We start from the raw sequence: 23,133 nt of genomic DNA, 5'->3' as shown, positions 1-23,133 counted from the left end.
CCTCTGCCTGACCCAGCAAGGAGCAGGCGCCTCCCCGACCCTCACGTCTGCACTGCTGACTGGACCGCGTCATCTAAGGATTTTTCAGAAGTGGCACCCAGGGTAGGACCCCGTAAACGAACAAGATCCGACCACGTAAAAATAGCCGTAGAACACCGAGACACGCTAAAACTCTCCACCGTTAGCGAGCCATAATTAAGAAAAAAGCTGCAGCCCCGGTCACAAAAGACCGACGTCCTTCCTACATAAAGAACTCTGGCAAATCCCAAGAGCAGCACAGGGCAGGGCTAAAGGAAGCTGCCGCGCCGGGTGGTTTCTCGGGACGGTTAATACCCTTGGAGTTTCAGCTTCCCTGTGAGGACTCGCACAGGGTCCAGGCTTTGCGCCCGGAGCGTAGTTCGCAAAAACCACCGCAGGCTGTCGTCATCAACACGCGTCACCGCTGCCGGCGTCCCGCTGGTCGGGCAACAACACAGAAGGAAGTGATGCAGCCGGCAACTTGGACAGGTCTCCGGGGAATCCCGCTCGGCCAAAAAAAAAAAGCCACTCTCAGAAGGTTCCGTGCCGTACGGTTTCGCGTACGCGACGTTCTCAACGTGACAAAACCGTGAGCCGGATGATGGTAAGTCAGGCGTCGCCAGTGCAGTGGGGACAGGCGGTGGGTCAACGGGCCACACGTGGGGTGAGGCGCACAGGACCCCCACGCACACCTGTGCAGACGCGCGCGTGCACAGCACAGGAGACCGGACGACTCCGCACGGTACCGAGGTCAGCTCCCGCACCACGGACGAGGTCGCCGCGGGGGGGGAGAGGGCTGCCCTCGACCTCCGGGACAGGTCTTCGCAAGTTCCTGTCCATCGACGAGGACTTCAAAACAGGTGATGGATTCCCGAAAGGGCTCAAGACAGTAACGGAAGATTCATCAAGTAAGAACTCACGGGCAACACACTTTTGAGAAGTCGGCCAGCCAACCGTCTTTAATCACGTAAACGCCCACTGAAACGGCAGATTCCTGGTCGCCTACCAGGCCGGAGAGCTTTGAGGACAGTGCCGGCTGAGCACAGGGCCCCGGACGGACGTTCTCGCCGGGAGCTCACCAGGGACACCTTCGGCAGCCAGTGCTGGCGCAGCCCTCACCGGGACCTGGTGCGCAGCGTCTGTCCCGAGTGCCGGAGACCTACCCTGAGCGCGTGTTCTGTCCCCAAGTGCGCAAAGCAGCAAGCCAGGGAAGCCACGCGGGAACGAGCTGTCCCCTGCCCGGCAGGCAGCAAGCACTTCCTGACGCCCCGCGCGGCCGGGCCCCCGGTTTCTGGCGCCAGAGAGCTCTCGCCCCAGCCCTTCCCGCAAGGGGGCCAACACAAGTATTCGCCCTTTCGGCGTTTTCCCACCCGGATCCTAACCAGAAAATTCCACCTCCGGTAGGCTGTTTCCACTTCCCTCTTTTTTCCGAAACAAAGACTGCGCGGACGGACCCCCAAACACGGCTGCCGCCGGACTCCTCAACCACTCAGCTTCGACCTGAGCCACGTTCACAAGCCTCCCACCAGGCCGGCACCACGGACCGCTGCCACACCAGGACGAGGCGGCAGGACCGGAAGGGGTACGGGGCCGGCGCGCCACCAGCCGCTGGCAGCCCCTGTAAGCACACACCCGGGCCCCCCCGCTCCCGACAGAGGGGGACCCGCCCCTCTCCCGGGCCTCCAGCGCCAGCAGGGAGAAGCCTCGGTGGGGGCCGGCCCCTGGTCCTCCGGCTCCCCGGTCCCCCCGCCGGTCCTGGGCCCAGAGGGTCCCAAGACACACCCCCATCCCTGTTTACAAAGCACTCACGCCCACAAGCTCACTGAATCATCTGGCCACAGGCAGATGTCCTTTAACAGATGAGAAAACTGAGGCTCAGTCATGCCGCCCACCACAGGTGACACAGCACGTCCTGTGCCTGGGGCGGCAGTGAGGAGCGGCCCTGAAGCTCGGGTCTTGGGGCTCCCCGTCCCACGCCCTGGTGCCCGCTGAAGCGAGGGCTCGGGCCGGAACAACCACACGACACCCATCCAGGGCAGGGGGCGGGGGGAGACGGGGCAAGACCATCCCCGTCCAAAGTGGTCGGGGGAGGGCCAGAGGGCAGGCCAGCCTGGAGGTGGCCCTCGGCTTCGGGGACTCAGGGCTGCTGTCCAAGGAGACACTGAAGAGAAAAGGCAGCGGGGGCAGCGGCCTGGGGGAGGGGAAGGACGAAGGCACGTGTCTGTGCCGTGCATCTCCTCCCAGGAGGCCCCCAGGGCCTGACCGTGTGCCCCCAGCAGAGAAAGGGTAGCACGCCGGCTCCCGGGAGAGGTTTCTAGGGGGAGGGGGGCGGGATGGCCTGTGGGGACTTCCGTATCCCAGAGAGGACTCTGTCCAGCCCTGCAGCCACTTCCTCAGGCAGAGGGGAAGGCCAGCACTGGCGGGGGATGGGAGGACACAGCACGATGTCCCTCCCTTCGTTGGGGGGGGTGGGGGGGAGGCTGAGCACAAACCACCCTTGAAAACCCCCTCCTCCAGCCAAAGCACACGGGATGCCCCGATGGAATTCACGGACGACTCCAAGAAAGAATCTTCTATTCCAAATCCCAGAGTCACAGAAAGACACAATCCCGATCCTGAGACCCCAGAAAGATGGCCAAGTTGCCCAAGTCCTCTCATCTCCCTCTTGGGACTCCCCCAAATCCCACCAAACAGGGTAGACTCCTCAACGTGCACAAGGCATCACTCTCTGCCCAGAGCCCTCCATGGCTCCCACCTCCTGGGCAAAAGCCCAAGTCCTCCCGGAGACCCCAAAGGCCCTGAACAACCTGCACCAGCCCCTTCTCTCTTCCTCTAACACGTCAACCCAGATCCTGCCCCAGGACCTTTGCAAGAGCTGTACCCTCTGCCTTGAACCCTTTGGTCTCCGCTCAAACATCACCTCCTTAGAGACTGTCCCCGACCACCTTGGCTTCGAGACAGTCTCCTCCCTAACCCCTCCTGTGTGTTCCTTGAGCAGAAAAGAACCGTCTGTCCCTCCCCGCAACCACGTCAGGGGCCTTCAGTGCCCGGGGAGGGTAACCAATTCATCCAGGTTTGCCAAAGACCTAGTTTGAATACTCAAAATCCCCAATCCCGGAACACCCCTGGGTCCTCAGCAGGATGGCTGGTCACCCCAGTGTCAGATCCTGTATACGAGAGACTCGTAACACGAGCTTGGAAAAAAAACAGCCAGAAGCTGGGCCTTTCTCTGGACTCACAAGGTGAGCAAGATTTACAAAACCTAGATTCCGTGTCTCGTATCTTCTGGACCTCAGTTTCCCCCTTCAACTGGAGACCCAAGGCCCACTGAGGCCACGGGGACCTGGGAGGCTCCAGTCCTCACCTCACGTGTGCCCCACTGTAACACAGGCCCCCCACCCCCAGCGGCCCGCCCCCAAACACCTCCTCCTCAGGTTCCGAGTCTGAGAGTGGCTCTGGTCCCGCACCCCCGCCCTGTGCCGCCCCGAGGCAGCGGAGTCCTACCTGAGCCTCCAAACTGGGCACCAGCCAGGGGGGTGGGCCGGCCCTTGCCGTTGGCCCCCGGCAACGGGAACATCTGTGGGGAGAGAGAGAGAAGTGAGTGTGGGGGCTGGGCCGTCCACGGGAGACCCCAGGGGAGAGAAGGCAGAAGGCCCACACTGCACGCAGAAAAGGCCCTTCCAGCAAAGCCCGAAGGCACAGCCCGTGCCAGTGATGGAGATCTGGTAGGGTTTCAAAGCTGTCAGGGCGCCCGGCTGGGGGAGCACACGCCTCGATTCGGGGTTGGGAGTTTACTTAAAAGATGACTGTTAAAAAAAAAAACAAAAAAAAAAAAACACCACCAGAAAAACAAACCCCAAACCTCTGCTGTCTATGCAGTTTGTTTTGGGGCCGGCGTCACCGATCTCCGCACTTATCTGCCCTTAGAAACGACACCAAGTTTTCCTTAGGTTTCCTCCTGAAGGAGCCGGATCATTCACACTCCACGAGCGTGGGGGCAGCGAGGCGCAGGGGAGCTCAGGCCTTCCCCGAGGCCGGAAGCACCTCCCGTGTGCCCCTGACCCTGAGCAGCACGCAGCCCAGCCACTGGGCGGGAGGAGGGCGGCCTGGGCCAAGTGTCCCCCACATGCCAGATTCTGCACTCAGTGGCTACCCGGGGCCCTCATCACCAGCCTAGGCATCAAGAGAAACTGAGGCCCAAAAGGACAGGAAGCTGGAGGGATGTGGGAAAGGCTGCAGCACCCCCCCCCCCACAGGTGACTGAGCGGTTCTCCCTAGCGCCTCCGGCCCCTACCCCACCCCCACCCCGTTTACCCGATCGGCCTTAAGTCCCTGGAGATTAAACAGCTTAGCAAGATGAGCCAGGAAAACCCAACATCAACAAACCCCTTTGCCACACAAAAACAAAACCTGTCCCATCCCTGCACCGAGTCTAGGTTCTCTAGATTCCACCTAGGGCCCGAGTGATTACGAGTGGGCGGAATCAGGGCCAGGGGCTCATCGGGGACCTGCTGATGCTCCCACCTCCCACCCCACCCCACCCCACCCACCAGGGGGTCAGGGCAGGGGGCCTGCGGGCAGGACTCTCAGGCCAGCACAGCAAGCCTGGGGAGGGCCCCGGTAAGTGGGGTCCTGTCCCCACGCCCCATTCTACAGGAGGGAAACGGAGGCCACGTGCTCACCTGGCCCCGGCAGGCTCAGGAGCAGAGCCTCAAGGGAGGCGTGGAGCCTGGCGGGAAGCAGGTTCTCAGTGGGTCTGCGCCCCCTCCTGGGGGCGTGGCTGTGCTCATTCAACTGGCCCAGCCTCCCCAGGGCCCTGTTCTCCCGGAAAAGGCCCTGTTCCACTGGGTAAACTGAGGCCTGCAAGGAGAGATGGGTTGGCCTGAGCCAGGACCGGAAGTCACCCAGCCCCTGGGAGAACGGGGGCCCCACGCCAAGTGTCTGGTCTGTCCTCTAGGGTACCGGGGGCTCCGCGGATGTGGCACTTGCCACCGGGGCACTGGACCCATTCAGCCCTGACAAGGCCCCTCGTACCCTGCAGCCTGCCTTCTCTTCCGTGAGATGGACTCAGGGCCCTGAGCACGTGGGAGGCGGAAACCCCATCACACGAGGGCACCGTGGGCGCACGGGGGCCTCTGCCAGTGCTACCTCCCTGCGGCGTCACCGAGCCGCGTCACCGGACGAGCGATGCCCACGGCACGGCCCCGGCCCCTCATCGGCCTGCTCGGGGGGCGCCCGCTGGAACACCATGGCTCCCACCTTCCTTCCTCCCGTTCTGACGGCCGCCCCTCCCACCACTTCCCGTGACCCGGCCCCGGCGAGCGTTCCCCTCGGAAGTCTTCTCTTCCAGTCTAAACCCGGCTATTTTAAAAAATGTAAATCAACTCAGTTTCTCGGAGGCAGGCGGGAGGGGGCAGCTCCAGATGGACAGAAGGGGAGGTGGGAGATGAGCCGGGGAGCAGCCTCCGTGCTCCGGCCAGGCCTCCCTCCCTGCAACAGCACGGACGGTGCATGGAAATCCAGCTCCCAGGTCCCTCCAGGGTTGGCACAGAACACCTTAACCCTCAGTCTCAATTTCCTCACCTGCGAAATGGGTTGTGAGCTGGAAACACGTGCGCGCGAGATGTTTGGACCCACCAAGCACAAGGGGCAGGGGAACCAGGGGCTCAGGGCTCCTGGACAGATGAGGCGAAGGGGCCAGGTCTGAACCCATGCCCACCCCCACCCCAGTCTGTTCCAGCCCAATAGTCTGTGACTTGTCAGTTTAACAAAAAAAAAAAAAAAGAAAAAAGAAAAAAACTGAACCACACTCTAGGTTACTCAGCCGGGAAAGCAAAAATAAAACGGGGCTTAAAAATGGCTCAAAAATACCAGTACGGCCCTTCCGGAGCTGTAGCCCCTCTGTCCCGTGGGCTGTGTTTTTCCACAGGATGGCTGGTGTCGTTTCGGTTTGGGGACTTTTGTTTTCGACAGGCCTCAGTGGCCGGGGCCTCGTACTGGCAGAGGAGTAAATTCACACTGAAAGCACCCTCCCCCAACGTTTCAAATCAGTCTCGCGCTTGCCTGGGAGGTGCGGGAGCAGGACAGACGAATCGTGTGCGCACACGCACGGTGCGGAGTTTCTGAAGAAAACGCTGGCCACCCCGACACTTGGGACAGGTGGCCCACTGCACAGATGGGCAAACGGAGCCCCCTGGTCCTTCACGAGGCGCCCCGGCTCCAGTCACCGAGGGAGCTCTGGCTCCCAGCCTCACCGGGCCCTGCTGAGCTGTGTGACGTCGGGAAGCCAGCACCCCTGGGAAACTCCGTCCAGCCAGGCAGGACACAGGCATTCCGGGAAGCATGAGGGAGACTGCCACCCGGGCCTGCCTCCCTGTGACAGCCAGGACAGCAGTGACAGCAGCAGCTCCTGCTACCCTGGGACGCCCACACTCTCCAGATCTCTGACTGCCTGCCCGCTGCTCCCCTCCCGACCATCGCACGAGCCGCCACGCGGATGAATAACCGAGGTCTTAGACCTCCAACACCCGTGTCCCTGCCTCACTCGAAAGGGCCCCCACACCCGTCACCTGGTGCTAGGCACCTTTTTCTTTTTGAGTCCACGCTGGAATAAATAACCCTGATCACACCCATTTTCCAGATCAGAAGACCAAGGCCGCTGCTTACCCACAACCAATGCACCCCAATTCCCCCAACCAGCCCCCTGCCAGACCCCTCCGCCCAACCAACTTTGAGGCTCGGCTCTTGACTGCTGGGGTACTTCTGGCGGAAGCTTCTTTCCCAGGAACCCTGGGTGCACAGACCCACACTGAGGCAGAGGAGGCACCCAGGAAGGCAGGGCCCTGGCTTACCATGCTGAAGTCCAGGAGATCACTGAGCTCCTTGTCCGTGCCCACGGGTGCCATCCTCTGTGGCTGGTTCATTCTCCAGTGGCAATGGTGGGCTCAGGGGGCAGGATGGGCACCTCGGCCCTAGAGACGGCCCTACAAGAGCAGAGGAGACAGACGCACAGAAAAACAGAGAAAAAGAAGAGGTCTGAGTGACCAAAACAAGAGGCAGACAGATGGGGAATGGGGGAGCTATTTAAAAAGCCCTTCCTCTAAAGGCCCCGAGGGCTTGGGTCTTCCCAGAAGGAGCCCCTTCACGACCCTGGGGGTGGGGGCAGGGCAGGCAGGACTGGGTTTGGGCCCCTGGAGACCTCTCCCCAGAGCCCTCAGGGAGTCTGAAGGATGGTGGGGGTGGGGGTCGGGAACCTGCAAACACACACTCCCTAAACTCCCTCCAAGACCACCAGGGAATCAGATTGCAAATTTTAAACTGGATGCAGGGTGGGAGTGGTCCCTTCCCCAGTAGGCCAGAACCCGCCCCTCTCCCCACATCTCTCCTTTCCAACCCCCCCCCAACAGGCTTCCCCACCGCCTCTCTCCCACACCCGCCAGGGAAGGGGGAGGGGGGCCCAGGCTGCATCCCAGGGGAAATTTTGTGACCCCCCCCCAACAAGCAGCTGTCACAGCGTGCTGAAAACCAGGTTACCCCAAACTCAAAAGCAAAAAGAACTCTCGAACAAAAAAAAAGGCAAGGGAGTTTGGTGGGGTGCCCTGTGTAGAGACCTACCTACAAAGCTTCCCTCCACCCTTAACTTCCTACCCCCACACAGAAAAACATCAGAACTCAAAAAAAGAGAAAAAAAAAAAAAACAATCCTAGGTTGTTTTATTGTCACGACGTATCCGGGAATTATTTTTAAGCAACTTTGAAAACATCCCTTGCCTCCCGCTGGAGGGAGGTGGAGAGGGGGTCCCCCAAACCAGGGTTTCCCCCGCACGGTCCCAGGGGCCTCCGTTCTACAACGGGGGTGGAGAGTCACCTGCCTGGCCCCATCCCCCCCAGAGAAGAGAACGGAATACGTCTCCGTCGTCCCGCGGACAGAGCGCGGGGCCCCTCCGGCTTCGGTGCCGAGGTCCCAGGCTGGGGGCGGCCCCACGGAAACCACGGAGGCTGCGGGGGAGAGGGGGTTCCAAGGTCGAGGGAGACCCAACTCCAGGAGCGGAGGAACCCCCGCTTTGTTTGCCAACCAGGGGCGAGGTGTGAAACGGCCGCCCCGGCGCACCCCCTCCCCCAAGTCCTCCCTCTCTCGCAGGGCGTGTGAAACTGACTTTGTTGAGGAGTACGAAACCGCACTTTTTTGTGGGGTGGTTGAAACCGATTTCAGGGCCGACCCGGGGGAGGGGGGGGCACTGGAAACTTGTGGGGTGTCGCCGGACCTCGGGGGGCTGGAAACGGGCTCGGGGCGCAGAGGGCCCGGCCGCCGGCCCCAGGGGGAGGCCCCCGCGCCCGCGCGCCCCGCCCGCCGCGCCCCGCCCCCACCCCCCCCCGCCGCGGCCGGTGCAGGCGCGCGGCCCGGGGGCCTTTGAAGCCGGGCCGCCGCCGCCGCCGCCCCGGGCCGCGCTAACGCGGAGCAGATGTTCGCGGCCCCCGCCCCCCCCGCCCGGCCCGGCCCGGCCCTCAACCTGCGCCCGCGGGCCGCGCCGCCGCACCTTCCCCGCCAGACAAAAGGCCGCCCCCCCGCCCCCCACCAACTCCGGCGCCGGCAGAGGGGGCCCCGCCGCGGCCCCGCCCGCCGCGCCGCGCCGCAAACTTTCGCCAAGTGCGGCCCGGCGGGCGGGGGGCGCGCCGCCGAAAGTTGGAGAACAATGACGCCCGGCCCGCGGCGCGGCGGGGGCGAACTCCCGGACGGCGCCCCCGCCCCAACTTCCCCGGGCCCGCGGCGGCGGCTGGGGGGGGGGGCGGCGGGGGCCGGGGGGGGGGGGGGGGGCGACCAACTTCGCACAAAGCCAAGGGGCCCGCAGTCCCGGCGTGCTCACCTGCTCGGCGCTGCCCGGCCCGCAGTGCGCGGGGGGCGGCGGCATGAACGGCCCCCCCCGGACAAAGGGGCGTCGCGCCGGGCCCCCGAGGGTCGCGCGTGGGCGGCGGCAGCGGCGCGCGTGGCCCGGCCCTCCCCGCGGCCCGCCCCGAGGGGCCCGTGCGCGGCCGGGACGCTGGCGGGGGCGGCGTGTGAGGAGCTCGCGGTGCCCGCCGCCCGCGTCGCTGGGCTCGGTCCGGCCCGCTACGCTCGCGGCCGCCACCGCTGCCTCATCTTCCTGCGGCGGGAGACATGTTCCGCCCCCCGCCCCGCGCGCTGCCCCGCCCCCGCCAGGCCCCGCCCTCGCCCCGCCCCGCGCCCTTCCCGGCGTCGCTGCGGATCCCTCCGCCGCCACCGCCCGCTCGGCCCGCGCCGGTCTCCGCGGCTCGCCTTCCAGCGCGCCCGCGGCAGCGGCGGGGGCTCGTGAGGCCCGGGCTCTAGGAGCAGGGGCGCCCGGCCGGGCCTCCAGCAGAAGGCTCGGGGAGGGGGCCGGGACTATCTTCCAGCGCGGAGGCGCACGCAGGATGGAACACACCCGTGACGCAAGTGGGCGGGGACCGTGAGATGGAAAGAGAAGACACGGCAGCAGTGGCCAATCGGAGGGCGCGAAGCCGTGATTGGCGGGCTCGTCGGCCATTTCTGGGGCTGCCCCGCCCCCTGTCCCGCCTCCGCGGCGTCTAGCGAAGAAGGAGGTGGGACTCTCGGAGCGTTAGGCCTAGAGAACCGGTGGGGGGGGGGGGGGGGGGTTGGGGTTTTATTTGTCAGGTTTGCTTTGCCGCCCGCGCGGCCCCTTGGGCTGTGTCGTGTCTCAGTTCTTAGGGCTGGCCCCTGGTGCTGGCTGTTGAGAGCGGGCATCCATGGCCGGAGGACAGGATTTGGACCCATTTTGTTGGTAGAGCAATGGAAGCCAGCTCTGTTTCAGTGTCAGAGAGGCCCACAGGGAACCCGCACTGTGCGTGCCTCTGACTTGCTGGTTGCTTTGGCCTACCTGATTCTCAAGTTTGCTCATCTGTGAAACGGAATCTGGACGCAAGCCTTTTGGTTCTCAGCGGGCTGTGTCTCTTCTGGGGTCTGAAACTCTTCCCGCCTCCAGGGGCAATTCAGCTTTTGAGGACCACAGACCCTTCGGAAAGGGGATGATAAAATTATAAATGAAAATATGACAAGCTCTGGTGACTTCCTGGGTCCCCAGAAAGCCACATTCCCTTCCAGGCCTGGGAAGAAGCCATCATCCTCCTGGCCCACTGGGCTCTCGCCACCAGGGGCCTCTTTGCTGGTTTGGAAGCTGCCAGACTCCTTTTCACCTGTGGGCAGGCCCAGTTGTCCTTGCCCTGCCCTCTGTCTGGCATGTTTTTCCACTCACACCTGGAAACCCCAAATCACCACAGTTCAGTGCTGCTCCCGGCCCAGGAAGAAAAGAGGGGGTCCAGGGTGAGGAGTGAGTGGAGGGCTCAGGGGCCTCCTAGTAAAGGCACAGGCCCCTCACGCTGCACCCCAAGTAGGCTGACCGGCACCCTGATCCTTTCTAGCTCAGAGAAGCTCCCTGTGCCGCACGCCTGGAGAGGGAGGTGTGGGTCTTGGGGTCTGGGTTCGAATTCCTCATTCCTTCCCGCCTCACTGTGACCTTGCACAAATTCTTGACCCTCTCTGGGCCTCAGTTTCCCCCTCAGGAAAATGGAAGGCACAGCGATGGGTACAGAGTCGGTGCCCACAGCTTGTGCCCGCATCCCTCAGCCTCTCCCTACTGGCGGGCCCGCGTCTGTGGCAGGGTAGTGGCCCCCTCAGTCCCCAGCTGTTCCGTGTGGCCCGACTCTGACCCCATGAGTCTGTTCCTACTCCGGCATCCCCCTAGCCCGGGGAGTTTCTTGAGGACCAGGCTCGCTCAGGGTACATCAGTTCCCCCTTCCCCAAGAATGCTCAGGGTCTAACCCTTAGCGTTGGGGTTAAGGTTCCTGGAGTGGCCTTCAACACACTCACTGCAGGTGGGGGGTAAGATCCATTCGTGGACCATGCAATTATCGAGCACCAACTGGGTGCCTTTCTTGGTGCTGGGCATTGGGCCACAGTGGTGCCTGTGCCCTGCCCAGCACCTGCCCTCCGAGGCAAGATGGGCCATCAGAGGTCCTCCTTTGGTTCCAAATGTGGCTCTTTTCATCCATATGTTTGGCTGTCAGGTGCTCATGCCTGCGAGATTAAGCCCATTGTACAGATGAGGATAGCAAGGCTTAGAAAGCTCCTCCCTGGGGCCCGGTCCACCCTGGGGCTCACACCTGCCAGGAGGCCCTCCCGGCACCCACAAGCCACCATTGTCCTCCCTGGGGAGGCCCAGCATGGGCTGAGTCACTGGGTGGAGCAGTCCACGGGGGCCCCCCCACGCTGCCACCTCTGCCCAGCCCCGAGGCCTGGGTGAGCCCTGCAAGGCCTTGGCATGAGGACAGGCAGCGGGTGGCTGGTGCCAGGGGCCCCTTGAGGCCAGCCCACAGCCCGCCCACCCCTGCCTGCCTGCCTGTGGCCTTTGTTCTCCTCTGGGTGCTCGCCTGCTGGGCCTGGGCAGGCTGGAGCCGGAGCCCTGCCTCCCCACCTGCTTCCTCCTTCCACCCAAGCCACACCCCAGGCCGGGGACCCCACACTGAGGGAGAGAACCCTATTTCTGGTTGGCAAAACTAATGTCAAGAACAGATTGTCACCAGCGAGTGGGGGGATAAGGGACAGAACATAGGCATGGTGGTGGAGACTTCCGGAAGAGACTCAGAAGGCATACAAGCCACGGTTGTCCACAGAGAATGTAATTGACTTTAGGACTTTGGGGGCATCCTCCCGACATGTGTTTTCATTTGTCTCCAAAGTGGGTACCTTCTCCTGGGGTGTGAGCAGACCCCACCCCCACCCCCTGCCACCACTCCTCCCTGCTGTTCAGAAGCCCTGGCAGGATGGAGGGGCACTGTCACTTAAGCCAGACCCCCGGCCCAGTCACCATCCCCAGCGCACACTCACACAGGGGTGATGACGGCCACAGAGGCTGGGGGCTTCTTCGTCCATTCAGGCCCCTACAGAGGGTCCTGACCCGGGCACGTCCACATGCTCGCCCTGACGCCCCTCCCCCGGGGACCTGGGTCAGGGTTCCTTCCTTCCTTCCTTCGTGCATTCTCCCTGGCTTTGGGAGGGAGGTTGGCTTCCATAGGGCCTGATGGTTGGGCCTGGGGCTGGGGGTCTCCCTGGATATACCTCCCTGGAGGTAGGCAGGAGGAAGGAGCTGCTGGCTATGCTGGATGTAAAGGGGGGGGGGGCGGGGATATAGCTCTAGCCCCTCCCCAGGCACAACTAATCTGGCTCTGGAAGCTGTAAGGTCAAGGAAGGGAGGGGACCCAGTGACCTGCCCAGCCCCTCTTGGGGAGCCAGGGGGCCAGGGGAGCTGGGAACCGGCTGAGAGCGGCCAGCCCCCCAGCCTCATGCCTCCCATCGCCAGGTATCGGTAAATATCCAGAAGGGGTTCTTTATGTGCCCCACAGGCCCCTGACCTCCCTGGGGTGTGTCCCCGGGGCAGTGACACTTGGGTGTGACCAGAAGGATGAGAAGAGTCAGTGGGGGAACTGTAGGGGCAGAGGCTGGGAGATGGGGCCGTGTGTCATGTCTGTGAGGAGCCCTCGAGGCCCACAGGACCTAAGCCCAGAGAAATGGAAAGCAAAGGAGCCAAGGCCAGAGAGGGGTCGGGCCTTAACGGTGAGGGCACTAGAGAGCCATGGCAGGGATTTGAGCAGAAGAGAGATGTGGTCCCTATGGCTGCCCTGTGGCGGGCGGTTCAAGAGGGGAGGGGTGGAGACAGACATCAGGGGGAGAGAAGGGCTGGCCTGTGGGGGTAATGAGCAGCAGACGGGGGGGGGGGGGCTCTTGACGGCGTGGGGGTGAGGACACAGCCACCCATCGGCGCTGGGTGCGGGGCCACCCTCCGAGCAGGGACATCTCGGCGCTGGTGGCAGGAATGACTGGGGCATGGGAAGTTCACGTGCCGTCCGTGCCCAGGCCCCATGGGATGGAGCCAGCGCCCGGCCGGAGGGCTGTGCACCAGGGGCAGCAGGTGAGCGGGTGAATGCATCAGGGCTGAGCCCCAGCCCCGGACTGAACCCCGAGCCCTGGTGGGGCCCCCGCTGCGGACCAGACCCAACCACACCGAGCCTCTTTCCCCTGGGCCCCAGCCACCTCCGAGAGCCTTGCTACCTGCCGAGGGCGGCCCTTCCCCCCTCCTGGCCTGGTGCCTACGGCTCCTGACTCAGGGGCCCCCAGGGCCTGTCCTGCCACATTCCGGGGTGGCCTGTGTAAACACGGGGTGCCTCCTCGGCGGCCCCCATGGGCATTGTTTGTCCTAGTTCCCGGGGACCAGGGCGTGGGCAGGGGACAGGGAGCCGGCCGGATTCCCGCCACCTGCCCACGCACCCACCCACGGGGCGGCCCCACTCACCCCTGCCCCTGGCAGAGAGGGGGCCCTCCTGTCTCTCCCCGGCACGCGAAGGGCAAGCTTCTTCTCCTGGCGTTCTCCAGGTCCCCTGAGCTTCACAGATGAGGCGACGCACACAAGCCCATGGCTCAGCTGGGGAAACTGAGGCTCAGGCCCCAGCCCGAGGCTGGCAAGGCTCACACACCGGGTTCCCCTGCCCCGCCAAGCTGTTCCACGTGCTTCCTGGCGTCTTCCAGAAATGCGGGGAGGGCATTCCCTGCTGCCAGCACCGCACCACTCCAAGGAGCTTGGGTTTCACCCGGCGCTTCTGGGAAGAAGCCAGGAGGGCAGCGTGGTCTCTCTCGGGGCTCACACGGGGGAGCTGGCCCTCAAAGGCCCAGGCTGCTGAGGGTGACCAGGAAGAAGGCGCTGCTGGGTAATTCTGGAGCTGGTGTGGGGACTGCATGCTGCTTCCTGGGTGTGTGCTGAGGGCCACGGGGAGCCCTTGGCGGTTAGCACCCCCCCGCCCCGTACTGGCCACCCTGTCTGGAGCCGGGGCCCCACATGGACTCTTCCCTTACCTGGCTCAGCCCACCCCCCCACCTCACAGCCTCACCAGCCCCCATGCGGCTCCCCAAACAGCTCGTCCTGGCCGTCTGCTCCTCTCATTGTGCCCGGCTAGCTCTTCCTCGTCCTTCAGCTCTCAGCCTGGGTGCCGCCGCCTCCAGGAAGCCTCCCAGAGCAAACCAGGCCCCACTCCTCTCGGAGGAGTTTTTGCAGTTCCCGGTTACGGTTACTCCTCTGTGGAGTAATCACTGAATCCAGTGATCACTGGATTAGGGTCCCCCAAGGGCGGGGCGCGAGGCTTTCTTACTCCATGAGGTATGGCGCACAATGGGTGCTCGTGGGTCTGGAGGGCGGCCGTGAAGACAGAGGCAGCGTGGTGTGGGGGGCTCCTGGTTCTTAAGGCCAGGTTTGGGGCCTGGGCGACGGTGTCCAGGGGAGGGGAGGAGCAGAAGCCACTGGGCCCAGCTTGCCAGCAGATCTGGGTTCAGATTCTGGCTCTGCCAGAGGCTGCCCTCCCCAGGCCTTGGTTTCCCCTTCCGAAAATCAGGGCTCGGGGAGGTCACCTCCAGGCCCTAATAGCTACTCACACCTCCCTTTCCCTGTGCACACCACACTGCATCTCACTTCGGCCCTGGCAGTGGTGGCCACTAGAACACCCTCTTTGCAGGTGGGGAAACCGAGGCACAGAGGGATGTGCTCATTTGACCAAAGCCACATGAAGGGTTCAGTGCCCAGGACTGCCCAAGGGAGGGTCCCAGGTGGGTGTCTACTCCTGTTCTACGGGAGGGGCAGGCCAGTGGAGTCACCAGGGTGCTGGCTTTGTATCTGGCACCGTGCCCTAGTTTGTTATGCCCAGCATCTCCTGTACCCAAAGAGCGGGGGGCTGTGATTGGCCCCATCGTGCAGAAGAGGACACTGAGGCCCCCCCAAAGCTGAATTAAACCACACGCGCTCCCTCCTGGCCGGGGCTTGACATTGGCCTGACTGCATGTTTGCAAAGAAAATGTAAAAGGTTGCACAAATAGGTCCCAAGAGGCCCAGGGAGGGAGGCAGGCCCTGGTTCTTCCTCTTGGAGGTGATGACCACCCCTCTGTGGGTTCCCAGGCATCTGGGCCCAGGCCTGGCTCCTACTTGCCCTCGTGTAGACAGGAGTTTTCAAATGGCCAGCAGGGAGTGTGTGAGGCGGGATCTGTGGGCGACAGGTGCTTGGACTCACCTGAACTCTCTGTACTCCTAGGATTGGAAGAGTCTCCAAACTGGCAGGCCTCGTGTACCCGTCCCACCTCCTTGCCCTCTTGAGGGGTGGGAAAGGTACAGAGCCAAGATCTGTAAAAAGAAAAATCTTCAAATCTGGCTCTATAAAAACTACATGCTTCTGAATCAAACAGACACGCAGCTGAGGTTAGATGCGGTGAGACAGCTGGGGAGAAAAACATTTGTAACACTGTAACAGAGGGATTCATAGCCTTCCTATACAAAGAGTTCCTACAAATCAATAAAAAAAAAAAAACCACAAAACAACCATACAGAAAGCCAGGCAAAGAAATGAACAATAGTTCAGGCAAGAAGAAATACAAATGGCAATTAAGGGACAGCAAAAAAGAAGCTTAAAGTCACTCATGTTGAAAGAAATGCAAACAGATACTCAAACAAGAAAACGCCTACTGTCTTTACAACTGGCAAAGTGGTAGACGATTGGTCACGTCCACTAGTGATGAAGCCAAGTGTGGGGGCTGCGTATTTCAATAAAGAAACTCTAAGGGCGCCTGGGTGGCTCAGTCGGTTGAGCGTCCGACTTCGGCCCAGGTCACGATCTCACGGTCCGTGGGTTCGAGCCCTGCGTCAGGCTCTGTGCCGACGGCTCAGAGCCCGGAGCCTGCTTCTGATTCTGTGTCTCCCTCTCTTTCTGCCCCTCCCTGACTCATGCTCTCTCTCTGTCTCAGAAATAAATAAACATTAAAAGAAAAAATTAAAAAAAAAAAAAGAAACTCTACATCCCTTTGAACTCCCCCTCCAATTTCAGTCCTAACGCTGATAAATCTGGTAACAATGAGAACACAAGCAGGGATGTGCATTAGAATTGTGGTTTGTGACGGCGAACGCTTGGAAACACTTGGAAACGACCAGGAAGAGAGGACACAGGAGGAGACCACAACGTTACCGGGAATGTCGCCCTTGCCTTACGGCCCATGGGGTCTGCACGCATATCCTGAGCAAGCAAGAGGTCTCAGGTGGACGGCTCGGATGAAATGCAAGTTTGAGACCCACGGCACCATTTTGGGGGTAGAGATTTTGTAAAGGAAAAAAGCATGTATCGAAAAAGTGCAGGAGGAAATGCCCCAGGGCTCAGCGGTTACTCTGGGCGTAGGGGGGGGGACTTTCAGTTCTTACTTTATATTTATATTTAAGAAGTGGAATTAGCTGAGAAGTTGGACATTATTTTCTGGGTATGTGTGTGTTGGTATTTTTTAAATGAAAGGAAAGCTCAGTTTTCTGCCTCGCGGCTCAAGTCCTGCAGAGCCACGGGATGGGGGTGGGTTTCTGCCGGGGGTGTCCCCAACCCCCTCAGTGACAGTGCCCTCTGGGTGCTCCCTGAAGGGGACGGGCCTAGGGGCGCCTGGGTGGCGCAGTCGGTTAAGCGTCCGACTTCAGCCAGGTCACGATCTCGCGGTCCGGGAGTTCGAGCCCCGCGTCAGGCTCTGGGCTGATGGCTCGGAGCCTGGAGCCTGTTTCCGATTCTGTGTCTCCCTCTCTCTCTGCCCCTCCCCCGTTCATGCTCTGTCTCTCTCTGTCCCAAAAATAAAAAACGTTGAAAAAAAAAAAAAAAATTGAAGGGGACGGGCCTCCGGCTGCCCTGGGGTCCTCTGGGGGAAAACCCTGGTGCTCCAGGGAGGGTCCCCCCTGCCCCCCCCCCCCCCCGAGGGATCCCAGAAGGAGCAGAGCACAGGGGGCGGGCGTTGCAGAGTCCAGCGAGGCCACGCCCCCACAGAACCCCGGGTTCTTGCCAGTTAGAGGGGATTCGTCTGTGCACCACACACCGAGGTCGAGGGGGAGCCTCCCGGTCCCCGGCAGGTGCTGGGGGAGCATAGAGGGGCAGCCCCTTCACTCAGGGCAGGGACAGCCCCTAGCACTGCCCAGGAGGAACTGGGTCATGTGGGGTCATGGATCCTCTCCTGTGAAGGCCACTGGTCTCAGTTTCCCCGTTTGTACCGAGGGCGGAGAGGCGTCGAGTCCCCGCCTCTGAGCCCCGTAGGTCCCCAGCTCTTGGGTTCTCAGGGCCTGGTCTTCCCTCCCCCGCCCGTGTCCATTTCCTCCCACCCCCAGCCGGCCCCGGGGCAGGACAGAACTCCAGGTGCCAGGCTGGCCCATGACCTCTCTGTGCCTCATGTTTACGAGGTCTGCAAAGTGGTCATGAAGAGCAAGAAACTCACCCACCAGCTCCTAATCCCCCTGGCCTGTGGTCCGGCTGTGCGAGCAACACCCGGGGCCCAGAGCCGAGCACACAGCCCAGCCCGTGCTGGGGCCTGGGCGGCCCGGAGGGGAGAGAAGGATCCAGGGAGGGAAGCGAGTAGAGGCCAGGCACCTACTATGTGCCCTAGGCCTGGTCTCCCTCCAGCGCTTCTCACCGCGGCTCCTGGGGCCTCGCGTCTCATTCCCACCTCAGGGCCTTTGCACAGCTGGTCCCCTGCCAAGAGCACCCGCCTCCCTCAGCCTCCAGCCTGTTATGCGGGGTTACTGCCTCGTCTCCTTGCATGTGGCGATACCCACAACTCTCTGATTTGCTCGTTCAGCGCCCCCCACCTCCAGTTCCATTGGGACGGGCCCCGGGCCCGGCCTGGGCCTGGCAGACAGCAGGCACTCAATGCATGGGGAGGACGCGGTGGCCCTCATTTCACAGGTGGGGGACCTGGGGCTCAGAGGGACGGCCTGAGGTCAGATAGAGAGTGGTGCCTGGCTGGGGGGGTGGTGGGGTCCCGGGACAGCTGGTGGGGCCCACCGGAGTGGCCTGAAGGCTGCCATGTGCAGGAGGGAGTGGGGAGGGAAGGAGGGGAGGCAGCAGCTGGCGGCTGGCCCTGGGCCAGCTCTGTCCTCGGCTGGGAGGGGCCTGGTGCTGGGGCGGTCTCTGTCTCTCTGTCTCTGTGACTCTCTTTCTGTGTCTTTGTCTCTGGGTGTCTCTGTCCCTGTCTCTCTCCCTCTCCTGCCTCTCTCTCTCTGCCTGCCTCTATCTCTCCATCTCTGTCTATCTCCCCTTTCCTACCCTTGTCCCCTCACCCCCAGCCATCAGGGCTGAAGGCTGGGCCCTTCACCTCCACCTGCCTTTGTGAGTGGACAGGACCCGTCCCTGCCTCTGGACTCCCCATCATGGTCCCTAGTCTTCCCCACATGGGGAGCCTGGGAGACACTCCTCATGGGCTGGGGGACCCTGAGCAAGTCTCCCCATTGTGAGGCTCAGTTCACCATCTGTAGAATGTTTGTGGCACCTGGGACTGGATGTGCTGGACGTGGGTGCTGGCGGGGAGGCGGGGGGAGGGGACCGCAGGCTGAAGGCCCTGGCCCCTCAGGGCTCGCAGCCAGCCTAGGGGAGAGACGATGACGAGGCATCCAAAGCTGTCCTGGGGGTCAGAACAAGTGGCCAGAGAGGGTCTCAGGGAGGGGCTGTGGAGGCTGGCAGTGGTCTTGGTGGGCTCACGGCTAGTGCAAAGGCCCTGAGGCCCAGGGCCATCCTCAGCCAGGCCTCTGGGTCCCTGACTCCAGGCCACACGGTGAGCTGACTTGCTGACCCTGTGTACTTGCTCCCCAGTTAAGGGCCCCCCCCGCCCCCCCCCCCCCCCGCCAGGCCACAGGGAAGGCGGTGGGCAGGGCCTGCGGCAGAGAGCACTGGGGAGAAGCAGAGAGCTGGGCAGCCCCCCACCAGGACGATCCATGATCCACATCTACATCTCCCCAACCCTGCCGGCACAGCCATCCCGCCGAACCTCCAAACCTCCCTGACAACAGAATCCATCACTGCAGAAATATCCTGGGGCCTGCGGCTTAATCACTCTCTGATTTGCATTTTTGCATATTAACGACGGCAGAGCAGCTAATTTTGCCGCAGTATTTTAAAGGTGCAGAAACTCTGGAACTGTGCAGGGGGTGAGGACAGGTCCCTCACTCAGCCTGCGGGCTGTGGGCTCCCAGGGATAGGCTCCCTGCTGGTCAGTGACACCGCTGCCCTGGAGTCACAAGGACCCCACCCTTCAGGAGTCACGGTGTCTTCTGCTCTTGAAATCGGGCATCAGCCTCGGCAGCAGCCAGGGGAACGGGATTCTGAAATTTTCCGCGGGTGGCTGCGTCCTAAGCACCCCGTACTGGGAAAGCTTAGGGTCAGAATCTGTCTTAAACCTTTGGATTCTGCCGCAGCCTCTGACGGCGCTAGCATCCAAGGCCTCTCTGCAGCTCCAGCAGAGAGCTGCACCCTACATCTGGCCCTGGCGGGCTCTCAGCTCAGCCCCGGGGGTGCCTTTCAGCTCCCACTGGTTGCCCACCTCTGGGCCTTTGCACATGCTGTTCCGTCACCTGCCGTGCTTTTCCTTTTCCAACATCGTCTCTCCGGAGAGGCCCTCGTGCCACCACGCATGGGTCCAGTCCAGTCACCTACACGTCCCCACCGTGAAGCCGGGAAACTTGACCGGCCAGGCCTGTGCTCTGGGTCACACGGGGTCCTCCCAGTGGCCGCAAGGCTGCTGGGCCGCGGAGGGGCTCCGGGAGGAGGGCTAAGGCCTGAGGTGCGCCCTTGGGCTCGTGCTGCCACCTAGTGGGAGGCCGCGGGTCTTCCGCGGAGCCCACACGGCTCTCGGGGACCCCTGGGAAGCCCCGGGGGAGACGGAGAGACTACCTCGAGGGCTGGACTCCCACGGGCGCGACAGAGGGGCTTCGACGGCGAGGAAGGAAACGGGGGCCGACCCTGCGGCCCCGTCCTCACCTGACCGCCAGGCGCGCGCGCAGCCCGGCGGGACGCGCAGCACGGCCCGCACCGCGGCCCAAGCCCACCAGGGGGCGCCCGCCGCCCGCGGCAGCCAGGCCCCGCCCCCCCCCCCCGCGCGTGCCCGTGCTCCGCGTGAGTGACCGAGGACGCGCGCCCTGGCGCTCCCGTGCACGTGCGTGCACATTTGCGTGTCCGCACGTGCGAGGCCCGCTTGTGTTCGTTCGCGGCTCATCCGCTTACCTGCCCTCAGGGCACAGTCACAGGTGCGCGGCTTCGTGTGCGGCCCAGCGCATCCACGCATGCGCGCGTGCCGGCAAACGTGTCTGTCCGCAGGTTCTGGCATTTTATGCACGTTCACGTAGGTGCGTGTCCCAGCTCGGCGTCCCCTCTGGTTAGCGCTGGCCGGCACTTGATCCTCTGCCCCACCGCCTTTCTTTCCTTTGTCGACTGACCCGCCTGTCCTCCCGTGTCGAGCGGTGCTCTCAAGGCACCTCTGGTGTCTGCGCCCGCTGGGCACCCAATAAACCGCTCCGAGGCCCCCAGAGGCATGATTAGGGGGAATCTATGCCCAGCTCCAGCAACCCAGCGGAAGAGGACCAGTTCCGGACGGCCTGCTGAGCCGGGGGGGGGGGGGGGGGGAACCCGGGGGGGAACCCCTCTCTCATAGCCCACCTGCCTCTCCACTCCTCTGGCGTGGGAGGGGCCTCCTCCCTCCTTACCATTCCCTCTCTACCCCACGAACTCCTATTCATACTGCAGGGTCCTGTGGTATTGACCCTTCACCTAGGACGCGTTCCCTGCCCCCCCCCCCCCCCCCCCGGGTGTGAACGCTAGGCGGGCAGGGCATCGGCTTCCCCCCGGCTCACAGACCTGCTGGGTGAGCTCCGTGGTGGGGTGGTGGCTGCTGTAACTGGGCTCCCAGGCCACGTCTGCAGACAATGGTTCATTAAAGGTGACTTCCAAGGATGGGTGAATGCTGGTTCCCAGACCCCACCCTCGTGGCTGTTAACGCTTAAGAGGCTCTGATGTGAAGCCTGTCCCTCCCTCTCTCTGTCCTTCCCTCTGTCTGTCTCTCCTTCCCTCGCTCCCTCTGTCCCTTCTCTTCCTCTCCTCCCTCGCTCTGTCCCTCTGTCACCCCCTGGCCCTGGCCACCCCTCCAGCCCCCCGTGGGCCATCTCCTTGGCAACGGTGGCCACAGGGTCAGCCATTCGATCAATCTCCTCTCACCCCGGAGGCCCCAACCCTGGACCCGGAAGGTGACGAGGAAGTGGGGTCAGGCGTGGGTGTCTGGGTGGGGGGAACGCCGTGGGGTTAGCACAGGGGTCACTCAGGCAGAGTGGCGGTGGGGTCAGCAGGGTCAGAGGTCAAGCGAGCCCTGGGCAGGCCCTGAAGTTATGACCCTCCCAGGGCGTCCGTTTCCCCAAGGCAGGGGCTCTCTGGCTTACAGCCTCTATGCGGGGTCCAGGCCGGTTCCTCGGAGCCCTCGGGGTGTGTGGGGCATGGCCCCCCGCCAGGCGAGAGCAAGGCCCAGTCCTCACCCCAGTTTACAGCTGGTAACAAGACCACCCCGCCAGGAACCGGTCAGGGCGGAGGCTGGAAACCGGGGCTGCGGACACAGCACGCGGGGCAAGCAGGTTCACATCCCACCCCCTGAGCCGGCTGCCCTCACTGTCCCAGAAGGTTCTGCCATCACTGCCTCTGAGCAGTCCACCATTACTGCTTCTAGCATATTCCATCGTTACTGCTTCTGGAACAGTCCTCCATCATGGCCTCTGGAAGAGTCCACCTTTCCAGTGGTGAGAGGCTCACTGTTCTCGCAAGGCAGGAAGCTGTTAGGGGCCTTTAAGCTTCTCCCTTTCAGAAGCGGGGAGGCAGACAGGCGGGCGGGCAGGGGAAGGTCCCCCAAACACGCCAGGAGGACGTGGCTTTCTCCCGGGTTCTCCACAGCCGTGGGGACAGCTCAGCGGGGCAGCTGGGCCATGTGGGGGCCACAGGGCCCCCCACCTCAGGTCGATCGGCTGGGCCCTGCAGGGACATCGATTGCTAAGTATGTTTGTATAGATCCTGGGACAGGTAGCCTGGGCTTGAAAGGGGAGGGGAGGCAGGGCCAAGGGGGCCCTCTGGGGACCTTGGGGGGCTGAGTGGAGACGCTGGTGGGAGAGGGGGCACCGGCGTGCAGAAGATACCTCATCTGCTAGCTCCCCTTTCTGAACCGCAGTTTCCCCATCCGGACAAGGGGGAGGGGGTGCAGATGTGGAGGAGGTTTGCAGCGGGTGGGCCTTCTGGGGTCCCCCTTTCCAGAGGAGCCTCCCCCCCCCCCCCGCCCCCCCAGCCGGAGAGGTCAGGCTGCTGGCTCCGGGCCACACAGTCTGGAGGTGGGGGCCGCCGCGCGCTTCGCGGACGCGGGGAGACGGTCTTTCCCCAGAGGCTCCCCCCCCCCCCCCCCCCCCCCCCGCCGCAGGCTCCGCGGGACGCTGGCCCCTCCCCGCCAACGGGGCGGGGCTGCTGGCCCTTTAAGAGCCTCGTTTTGGCGCCGCCTCGGGGTTATCGATCGCAGCCTTGGAAACGCGATTAGATTATCCGGCTGGGAACGGCAGCCTGGCGGGGGCCGCGAGGGGGAAGCGCGAGGCTTCTTGTAAACGGCTCCCCGCAGGGCGCGGGGGGCCCGGTGCCCGTGCTCCCCCGGGAGGGGGCGTGGCTAGGCGGTGCCGGGTCTGCGAGTTCGGCCGCCGAGGCGCGAGAGGGGTCCCCTGTAGCCCGGGGGGGGGGGGGGGCCCTCGCGTACCCCGCCGCACTTATGGAGTGCCTCCTGTATGCCAGGTGTGTGCGGGGCGCACGAAACCAAGAGTCGCTACATAGAAACACGTAATCCGCTCCATTATTATCATTAAACAGTAATACGGCTCAGGAATGTTCCCTGCGGTCCCGTGGAGCCTCTGCGCTCCGCAATTTTTTTTTTTTGGGGGGGGGGCTATGATTCCATTATAGAGACGGGGAAACTGAGGCCGGGCCAGAGAAGCTGAGCCAGAACACGCATGCCCCTGCTCGCTCCCCGGGGGACTTCTCTGGTGAGGTCATGTGGAGAGCGACGTTTTGGGGGGCCAGCCGGACCACCGTCCCTACCCCTTTCTGCACCTGCACTCCGGGAGGGGGCTGGCCCCCCGGGGGCGGGCAGGACTGAAGGCACATCGACCCCCAGTGTGGACTGAAGAGGCTGCGAATGGGAAGGGGATGAGTGGAGAGGAAC

General features: G+C 63.2%; 1 protein-coding gene and 1 long non-coding RNA gene across 19 annotated transcripts in view; one reads left to right on the top strand and one right to left on the bottom strand.

Annotated features, from left to right (window-relative positions):
* Window positions 1-9,926, bottom strand: part of TCF3 (transcription factor 3) — a 32,279-nt gene extending 22,353 nt beyond the window's left edge. For 11 of the 17 annotated variants that reach the window (XM_058728503.1, XM_058728504.1, XM_058728505.1 and 8 more), the window contains exons 1-3: window positions 8,882-9,197; window positions 6,870-7,001; window positions 3,523-3,595 (exon numbers count right to left, since the gene is read on the bottom strand). In XM_058728503.1, coding sequence (XP_058584486.1) covers window positions 3,523-3,595; window positions 6,870-6,941 — 145 coding nt within the window. In that variant the 5' untranslated portion in view covers window positions 6,942-7,001; window positions 8,882-9,197. Of the gene's footprint in view, window positions 1-3,522; window positions 3,596-6,869; window positions 7,002-8,881; window positions 9,199-9,907 lie in introns of those variants that run through there. The other 6 variants (XM_058728494.1, XM_058728497.1, XM_058728498.1 and 3 more) reach the window with 3 other exon arrangements.
* Window positions 9,927-12,528: 2,602 nt separating this feature from the next.
* On the top strand, window positions 12,529-15,454 carry LOC131510887 (uncharacterized). Of its 2 annotated transcripts, XR_009261227.1 has the most exons (3): window positions 12,529-12,639; window positions 12,940-12,994; window positions 14,586-15,454. It is a non-coding gene; the product is annotated as an uncharacterized LOC131510887 (long non-coding RNA). The 2 variants fall into 2 exon arrangements; XR_009261226.1 differs by lacking the exon at window positions 12,529-12,639 and having other exon boundaries at window positions 12,862-12,994.
* The last annotated feature ends 7,679 nt before the right edge of the window (window positions 15,455-23,133 follow it).

This window comes from Neofelis nebulosa, chromosome 4 (genome assembly GCF_028018385.1).
Source record: "Neofelis nebulosa isolate mNeoNeb1 chromosome 4, mNeoNeb1.pri, whole genome shotgun sequence".
NCBI classification, from domain to species: Eukaryota; Metazoa; Chordata; class Mammalia; order Carnivora; family Felidae; genus Neofelis; species Neofelis nebulosa.
The sequence above is the reverse complement of the archived record's forward strand: the minus strand, read 5'-3'. Positions and strand labels throughout refer to the sequence as shown.